Source organism: Bidens hawaiensis, unplaced genomic scaffold (genome assembly GCF_021521415.1).
Source record: "Bidens hawaiensis isolate Kalapana, Puna unplaced genomic scaffold, B.hawaiensis_p1.1 tig00021984_1, whole genome shotgun sequence".
In the NCBI taxonomy this organism is placed as follows: Eukaryota; Viridiplantae; Streptophyta; class Magnoliopsida; order Asterales; family Asteraceae; genus Bidens; species Bidens hawaiensis.
In genome coordinates, this window is record NW_027493401.1 from 213,025 (window position 1) to 223,233 (window position 10,209).

The 10,209-nt window shown below is 38.5% G+C and overlaps 1 protein-coding gene across 1 annotated transcript; it reads left to right on the forward strand.

Annotated features, from left to right (window-relative positions):
* Nucleotides 1-1,912: 1,912 nt before the first annotated feature.
* LOC143564307 (formin-like protein 4) lies at nt 1,913-4,091 on the forward strand. The gene is made up of 2 exons (XM_077051620.1): nt 1,913-2,646; nt 2,822-4,091. The coding sequence occupies exons 1-2, from the start codon at nt 1,913-1,915 to the stop codon at nt 4,050-4,052; spliced, it is 1,965 nt and encodes a 654-aa protein (XP_076907735.1). The 3' UTR covers nt 4,053-4,091.
* The last annotated feature ends 6,118 nt before the right edge of the window (nt 4,092-10,209 follow it).

Genomic DNA, 10,209 nt, shown 5'->3' on the forward strand with positions numbered 1-10,209 from the left:
CCGCTTGGACGCGTGTCCCTTTGTGATAGGTTGAGCTATACGTCCCATGTGCATGGATATAACAACCTGGACACGCGTCGCCTTATGATAGGACGGACCACACCCTGGCCATGTGCACGGTTATCACAACCTGGCCAGGTGTCCTTCGCTCATTGGCTGGCGAGTCATGTATTCTTCAAGTAGAAATCGTGGATATTCTTTTAGAGGGCAGATAGTTAATGATAGTTGTCCAGTTGACATTGCCTTCCGGTCATTTTGGCGGACAGATGTCCTGTCCCGCGGATGACTTCTGAGGGTGGCTGGATGCTTCCGCTTATGGTGTAAGGATGTTCTTCCTCTGCCATGTCATGCGGGTGATCCATATGTCCCGCGGGTGGTATATGAGGGGTTCCTCTACGACCCGCGGGTGGTACTTAAGGGTATTTAGATTTGATACCCATCCTCTATAGTCACTTAAAAAAATGTTTTATGGATTATCCAGACTGTGTGAGTGTTCATTATTACACTTTAAAGGCTTGAGACATGTTTGATAAAACTTGTCGTCGGTTTACCAAGTGGTAATATCAACAAATCATAATGACTAAGCAAGTGAAAAATCAAAAATGTTTGAAGTTTTTTTCTTTGATAAAAATGAGAATATCATAAAGATTGTACGACTATAATTATTTTTGTAATAATATAATACTGATAAGTTGTATAACTAGTGTATAAAATATAGAGAGGTAAAGAATTAAAAGATACACTTTAAAAATTATGACATGTTTGTGGAAACTACGTCTTTACTATCCCTTGAAAGTGGCATGGTAAAAACCTTAATTACACTACAAATAAAAAGAAAAGTAAGAAAACTGAAACATAATGATGATGCCCGGCCCGGCGGCCCGAGTATGGGATTGAGTTTGAAAACAACTTATTAATTTACTGACTTTTAAAAAAGCCAGAAAACCAATAAGTTAAAAGTTTATTTGGCAAACACAAAAGTCCATCTTATTTTAGATTTTCGAAAGAATTAAATAGGTGTTTTCGAAAATCCCTAAATTCTGGCTTTTCGAAATGACTTTTTGAAAAAGCTAATAAGTCAATCAGTTGTTTTCGAACTTAATTCCAAACATGTCCTAGGAGACGTGGCACATGTAATTAAAATAAAGTTTTATAGATTTGAGACAAGTATGGTATCAAATGATACATTTTTGAAGCATGATGACGAGTATATGATTAAGAGTATGTTATCCAGCAAATAGTATTTAGAATCTATTAAGAACTCAAAACTATTACATGTGAAGTCAAGTGAAGTCACCATATTAGACCCATTTTAAGTTAAGACTTTTTACAACACTGACCCGAATCAATATGCTATATGTTTTGGATAGATCAACTTGACCCATTACATAACAATTTTTTAACTAGCGTCGACGATGTAGTTTCGTTTTTCGTATAGTAAGTATTGGATAGTGGGAGTTTCAGAAAGGAAATGTGTTTGTTTTTGAACTTACCACATTAATATTCTTCCTTGTTAGCGTCACAAAGCGTGAACCGAGTTAATCTACAATGCTTATTGTAATCATCTTACATTATCAATCATAACGTCTGCGGCAAAAACACACAAACACATTGTTTGTATAATAAATTCGGTGACAACGACGGTGATGTACACCCCATAGGCTGCAGGCCAAGCTTATGTAAACGGCCAACTAAAACAATATTATTATAACAAACAACAAATACAACCATTGGCATATGTCAATATTCAGATTACTAATTCTTTTTTAATTAGATGATAAAAACAGTTTTGTCATAAGTTACAGGAAATAATCATATGCAGGCCTAATTACTGATGTGACCTATTATCAGTTCATCACGTTGATCAACAAAAAAACATCATCGTTTTTGTTCGAACTACCAGAAAGCTTAAATGGCTCACTCAACGATTGAGGCGGTGTTTATAACCGCTTTAACGATGTTATTACTTTCTGGAATTTGTTTTTATTTTTTCTATAGGTATGTTATGGCTAAAAAGAGACGGATTGATTTCGGTTTGAAGATTGGACGAGAAGATTCGATCATGAATACCCGAGAACTGAGGCAACGAGGTGGCACTTTGAAAGGAGTTTTGGTAGAAGAAAATGGTTTAGAAGTTCTTTATTTGCGAAAGCTTGAAGACGGACAAATAAGAACTTGTGTATGGAACTCGATAGAAGAACATGAAAAACGAGTCGATAGCAGCATTCATGAGCCGCCACCGCAACCACCACCAGTTACATTAAAAATGTCATCACCACCACCACCCCCGCCACCACCACGATCGTTGCAGACGCCATCTCCTCCAACCCCACCACCGCCACCACCACCACCGGCACCAGCATTTCCTAGAAAGATAGCTTCTAAAGCACCGCCGCCGTCGCCAGTGTTCCCAAGAAGGAACCCTGCAGTGCCGCCTCCACCGCCTCATACAGGAAGCGTTAGTTCAACAATGAAACCACCTACTGCGCCAAAACTAAGGGCGCTTGATGAAAACAAAGAACACGAAGAACGCTCAAAAGGTTATAATGAAATCCAGAAAAAGATGAAGCCTTTTCACTGGGATAAAGTGAATACTGATGCAGATCATTCCGTCGTGTGGAACGAAATTGTAGATGGCTCGTTAAGGTAATAAAAAATTTAATATTTTGAACAAAACGGTTCTTCTTCTTTTTCAATGTAACAACTTTTTACATCGAAACAGAAGTCAACCGAGCTTTGGTAGCAAACTAAATTCATAGATCGTGGGGTCATAACAGCCATTGAATTCTCATTTTTGTTATTATTAAATTTATGATACCAGGTTTGATGATGAGCTTATAGAAACCTTGTTCGGTTACAACGCCACAAAGACGAAAACAACAGAAGCAAAATACTTATCACCCGCCTCAAATTCAACTCCAAATGTTCAAATTTCACTTCTTGATCCGCGAAAATCACAAAACATAGCAATCGTACTCAAATCGCTAGGAACGTCCCGCAAAGAGATCATTGAAGCGATATCAGAAGGTAGAGGATTAAATGGAGACATTCTTGAAAAGCTAACAATAATATCACCAACTGTAGAAGAAGCTTCTAGAATCCTCCAATTCAACGGGAACCCGACGAAACTCCCGGATGCTGAATCTTTCCTGTATCATATACTTAAAGCCATCCCGACAGCATTCACACGGATCAACGCTATGTTGTTTAGATCAAACTATGACCCGGAGATACTGCATCTGAAAGAATCATTACAAACCATTGAATCAGGATGTAAAGAGTTAAGAGCTCCCGGGATGTTTCGGAAGCTTCTAGAAGCTATTCTAAAGGCGGGTAATCGCATGAACGCTGGAACCGCAAGAGGTGACGCTAAAGGGTTTAATCTTAGTGCTCTTAGGAAACTATCTTATGTTAAGAGCAGTGATGGAAAGACCACTTTACTTCATTTTGTCGTGGAACAAGTGGTTCGGGCCGAAGGTAAACGGTGTGCGACTAATATTAATAACCAAGATTATGACACAATGCTAGCGAAAGAAGAGAGAGATCAACAGTATTTAATATTGGGTTTACCCGTTCTTGGAGGAATAAGTAGAGACTTCTCAAACGTGAAGAGATCCGCGGTATTAGATTATGACAGTTTGATTAACATTAGCCCGAATCTGACTGCGCGTGTCAATGAGATTCGGGAGCTCGTTACACAATGTGGGGCCGGTGGACGAGACGGGTTTGTGAAGGAAATGAAGGAGTTTTTAGAAGAATGTGAAGATGAGCTAAAGGTTGTTAGGGAAGAACAAACAAGGGTTATGCAGCTTGTAAAGAAAACTACTGATTTTTACCAGATTGGATCTTTCAAACTTGAAATATTTGGTGTTGTTAAAGATTTTCTTGACATGGTGGATCAAGTGTGCGTGGATCTTAGTAGGAAGGTGCAGCAGAAGAATGTGAAGAGTGTGGGTCCCGCGTCACCGTCCACACGGAGCCCGTTAATGGTCCAAAACATGCAGTTGTATTTTAAACCTGATAATTCTAGTGATTCAGAAGGTGATTTTTAAGGTTAAGGTTGTTTAGAAGTAGGAATCTTGACTTTTTAAGTACCATTACCATTGTATGTTTTGCACATGTAGCACAAGAGGATGTTGTATTTGTTTTTGATTGTATTCATTTGATTTTGATCAAATAACTTCCTCAAGTTACAGCCTATAACTATTGCAGAAGTTACAAAACTGCAGACTCTTATGTCTTATCTACAGTTGCTGGGCTTGTGAAGTTCTAGTTTACGAACACATCGTCATTGTGAAATTAGTATTTTTAAAATGTTCGGGATGGGGATAGCATCCTGAATCGTGTCTCACTTTCAGATTTAAAGTATTTTGTAATCGAATAAGGCATAAAATTTATAAAAAGAATTGAGAATGAATTCTTGGTGAAAAACGAAGTTCCAGTTCGTGTGTTTCAAACTACCAAATCTCTCTCTTTTAATAGGTAGGGGACAATCATAACTGCTAGGTTGAAATGGTGTGAAAGGGTAAGGCGTTTTAAGTTATAACTGCATCGGTGAAAACTTCATCAGAGACTTACCGCTGCTTTGAGTTAGTACTGAACATTGTTACCACTGAACTTAAGTTATTACTCTTAGTAGCTGTAACTACTTACCACTGATCAAGAATGCCATTTCTTAGTAGTAACTTATATTGAGGATTAAGTTTCCATTGCTGAGCTCACTTGCAACTGCTCATCCAAGTTATCACTAAACTAAGCGCCATTTTCTATAAAATGTTTCACCAATCATAAAACTTATGAAAGTGTTGTAACCTTATAACACGAATACACGATGACCTACCAGGAACAAAACAGTACATTGGTGACAATTTCTAAATAAAACAGAAAGAAGGTAAAAGCCTATTATGTTTTAGAGAATAAAAAAGCTCATCTTAATAACTAAAATGTATAAAGTTTTTAAAAGAGCGAAACAAAGGTAGCTAGCAAAAGCAATCAATCAATCAATCAATCATACCCAGTTAAGTCCCACCAACAGCAAAGCTATAGGTAGGGTCTAGGGAGGATGGGATGTAGGCACACCGTACCTCTATCCAACGGGATAAAGAGGTGGCTTTCAGAGAGACCCTCAGCTCTGTAATACATATGTATGAGGCAATATATAATAATAATAATAATAATAATAATAATAATAATAATAAAACAATACTAGTAATAATAAAATAATAATAATACTATATGGTGTGTGACCAAAATAAATAGCTAGCAAAAGCAATATAATCTAATAAAACAGCAACAGAAAACTATTACACCTTAACTAAAGTAATGAAAGCCTTATGTTGATGAGATAAGCAGACTAGACACAAAAAACACTCAATATGTCAATAAGAAATTCAAATTATTATAGCAACTTCATCTGCTTTAATATTTGTGCTGTTCAAACAACTATATATGTCAAATAACACAAAACCATCATAAATCAACACCTGGATCAAGTCTCAGTAAACAAGAAAACGGCATGAGTAAATTTGGTGTTTCTGAAATGAACCGAATAGCAGAATTTAAGAGGGATGCTCATAAAGACTGGAGAAGTCACAATATAACGGAAGCACTACTTCTGATCAGAAGCCCCATCTTGCTCCGATTTCTGTGGAATAAAGACAGGTGAAATGTGTAAAAAAAATTGCGGTATATTATGCATAAAGAATAAACAAGCGTTTTAAATGAATAAAACATAAAAAAATACTCTTGAAGATGTTCTAATGTGAGTGCATATATACAAGTCTAACACCAAATCAATAAAGGAAAAGTCATTTCATGACTCGAACATAGACTTAGGGGTGTCAACAGAGGGGTTCGCTTATGAGTAGGGATGCAAATGAGTCGAGCTCCTCGCGAGCTACTCGAGATCAGCTCGTTAAAAAGGCCGATTGAGCCTAATAGTAAGTTCGTTTAATAAACAAGCCCGAGCCTGAGCTTCACTTATCAAGCTCAAGCCGGCTCGTAAGCCTAAACGAGTCTGTCATTTATATAGTTTTTTTAAAATATATATTTAATAGTTATTAATCAGCATAAATGAAAAAAATAAATAAAAATAACTAAATAATATATATTATTTTATACATACAGTTATAATACAAAAGAATATATAAAAACAATTATAATTGTATAAAAATTAATTGATAAATAGTAAACGAGCCGAGCACGAGCTTTGAAAATAGAGCTCGAAACGAGCCGAGCTCGAGCTTGTTGTAAGTTAAACGAGCCGAGCTCGAGCCTATTCGAGCTCGGGCTCGGCTCGTTTGCACCCCTACTTATGAGTCTCCATTGAAACTGAAAATTTTCGGTTATATGTTTATATTAACCGATCACTCGATCAGTTCCGGTTATAGATCAGTTACTTAAAATAACTTAAAGTTTTAAACTTTTCAAAAATCACTCAAAAATAAATAGACTTGGATTGTAGCTTCAAAAAATTGAAGTTCATTCATTAAATTTGAGTAATTTTGTGAAGTCTAAATAATTAAAGCTAACATGCTGTGAACTCAACATAAGAAAACGGCTAATTTGTATTTATCTATTGAGAATGCTGAACCATAGACCCAAATATTAAGTTATCAACCATATAAATATTATATTTACCGATTGAGCGTTGTGCCAGGCGAGGCCGCGGTAAACGTTGACGGAAAACGTGGCGCCGAGATAGATAGTGGCGACGCCTAAACACAACGTGAAGGCTTTGAATGTTAAATCTCCGGCTTTGTTTATCAATCCCATGCAAATGAAATGAAATCTAAGCAGCCTTTTTGGTTTTTATCAACTAGGGGTTTTTAGTAGATGCTAACAATTAAAAAAGGTGTTTGAGATTCTTTATTTTTACTTTCCTATGTCGTAAATATAAAAGCACTAAACGATTTTAAAATCTTTTTTAATAAAATATAAGGAGAAAAAAATATAGAAGTCTCAAACACCCATTTAGTTTTCATTTTTTTTAATACATGGGAAACGTATGGCACGAAGGCGTATCATGGGAAATGTAGGGTAAAACGTCCTGGTCGTAGGGGTTTTCTCTTCTAGTCTCGGACTCAAAGATCAACCAAAGATAGCTAACACGTGGTACTTTACGAGGAAACGTCTACCTAAGCTTCTGAGGGGAAATGATAATCTCAAGCCGTCTAGGTAGACCGTAGACACATTTTGAGGGGTGTTTCCTCTCAAAAGACGTTAATTGTTTTATCTAAAAATGACACACATCAGCTAATCTTTAGTTTGTCTGTAGCCCGGCTATCAGGAAAAAAAAACTCTTACAACCAGACGTGCCACCCATATATCACCTTATAAAGTCCTTGTTTTTCATGAAACCTACAAGTAACAGACATTTTCCTTGTTTATTTTGGCTTTTCCTTTTCCTTAGTCCTTTGTCATATTCGTGATTTTCCCTTTAATTTTCCTATAAATAAATATTTGATATTTTTGTAAAATCTAAATTATAGTCCCATGACCCATCCGCAAGAACCACAAACAATACCAAGTTACCAACAAAGAAACGGTATGATCTAAAATTACTGTCCCGATAAATTTTACTTAAGCCACTTTAAAACATGATACGGCCCAATTGATGTCCAACTTAACTCCATAATGGCATGACCCAATAGAACATACAAGAGTGAGGTGCATTACTTGTAAGTCCATTTCCAGCCCAATTAAAAGGGGTGACGGCGTAGCTTGTTGTCCACCTATCTGCCTCTTTATTGTATTTGGATTCTTTTATTATAAGGTTTATTGGATTTTAATAGTCCATATTGACTGATATTGGCCGATAATAATCCATATTCATTTTATTACCACTGACAATCCCAAATTCAAAAAGTTGGCCTCCAGTGGTCCTCCGTTAAAAATGACTTAACGACGTTATACTTTTTTCCGAATTTCAAAGTAATTTTTAGGGCTTTTGATCGAAAGGAGAATACGAATCGATTGATGTAAAATTTAACTCGAAATAGTGATCCAAACGACTTGATTTTTGTTAATTGGAAGTTCAAGCACTTGAAGCAAAAATTAAGTCGTTTGGATCACTGATTCAAGTTAACTTTTACATCAATCGATTCGTATTTTTCTTCCAATCAAAAGCCCTAAAAAGTTAGTTTGAAATTCTGAAAAAAGTATAACACCGTTAAGTCATTTTTAACCGGGATCATTGGGGGCCAAATTTTTGAAATTTGGGACCGCCAGTAATGATAAAATGAATAGGGATTATTATCGGTTAATGTCAGTCAATAGGGATTATTAAAATCCAATAAACCTTATTATAATGATATGTCATTAGAAGTAGAACCATTTGTGCCAAGGCCATTAGAATGAACTTTCAATACATTTCATTTTATGTTGCTAAATTTTTACAAATTGGGTTAAATTCTTTATACAAAAACACTTCATATAGAAAATAAATAACATATATGGCCTAATAAATCTCTTTGTATCACCACAGCCCATTATAGCTGAAGAAACACTAACCGGACCCCGGGCAGGTTACTGGTAACCTGGGGGTTGGAGAGATGTTTCCCACGAGGGGTTAGACCCTTGGAAGATGGTTCTTCTGATAACCTGCAAAACAGACACCGTGAGCTCGTCACTGAGAAGGGGGGGGTTCCTCCTTGTGACCACCCTCCGGCGTGAGAATCAGACTAGATTGCTCTTTAAATATAAAAGTATATTAAGAGATTGCTAGAGCAGATATCAGGTATATTATGATGATAATGTAATAATATATGATAAGATGAGATGATCATACCATTTGTGGTATTTATAGCCGAAGGTAGGTTTCCAAGGGGTTTAGCCGGCCCAACACGCTACCAACTGTAACCTATGCACGTGCCCTGCCTGTGAGTGGTGGATAGGTAGCGGCTGACACAGAGCAGGCGTGTCGTGCACTCTTCCTCTTCTGCCAACTACAGGCTAGGCACGTGGTATGGCAGGAGTTGGTGGGTAGGCGGCGGCTATTGGTCACAGTGCTGTGGCGTGCTGTCTGCCCTGCTGCTGTCAGTGAGCTGTCGCATCTCTGATCAGATCTTTTGCCCATACCTCGTCAGGTACAGTAAAAGATCCTTCAGTATACGGACTGGCTTATTTGGGCGGGAGTATTCCCCCTCCCGCCTCTGTGCGGGATTGCTCCCGGCTTGGCTCATTCCTTCAGGTGACACTGAACGATTGAGAGCTAAGTGCCTTGTGCGTGTAGCCATGCTGCGCGGGTGGCCTTCCCTAATGGCTTGTATCCGAGGCTGCGGGGACAGGCGGAGTCCTTCACCATTGGGAGGCATTTCCTGCGGGACCAGCTTGCGTACTGCGCGTAAGGACGTCACGTCTCTGAGCATGGTTGGTCCTGCGGATCCAGTTGGTCTCTGCGCAGACGTCCCTGTTTAAGGTGAGTCTTGCGGGTCCAACTGGGCTCTGCTGGGACCTACCTCTTCAAGTCCCCCCAGTCCAATGTTCTTCTCATGAGTGTTTAATAAAGTGAGGTGAACTTTTGGACTTAAGCAGAGGGTTTTGAAAAGGGTTTTTGTAAGGTTTTCCATGGGGATTCTTCCCGCGGAAGTCCTTGTCACTTGCAGAAATGCCCGAGTTTCCTGCTTGGTCTTTGAGTATGATGCGGGTAGGCTGTAACCTCCTCGCAAGTCAGGAGCGTTGAGTCCTACTTGTGTGGATTCTCCGTGAGGTTTTGGTAGTTTTGAACATAGTGATCAATTATGTTTAAAACCACCAATTCCATCCTGGAGCTTCAAACAACGTAGTTCTCGACGTTCCCGCTATGCGGGGATGTTATTTCCTTTTCCGCAAGCATTGCCCAGAAGATCCTTCTTGGTTTCAATTCCCAGCGGAGCGCTAGGTATGTGAAGGGTTTTGCCTTAACACTGTACCTGCGCTCGTCTTACGGTTTCTTTACTTCCAAGGTATTCCTGGCGTCAATTCCCTGCGGGTGCTAGGTATGTGAAGGGTTTTGCCTTTACACTGTACCCGCACCTGTCTTATAGTTACTTGGTTGCCGAGGTACTTGGCTTCAATTCCCTGCGGGTGCTAGGTATGTGTAGGGTTTTGCCTTAACACTGTACCCGCATCCGTCTTATGGTTACTTGTTCGCCAAGGTTTTCTTGGCTTCAATTCCCTGCAGGTGCTAGGTATGTGAAGGGTTTTGCCTTTACAACTGTACCCGCATCC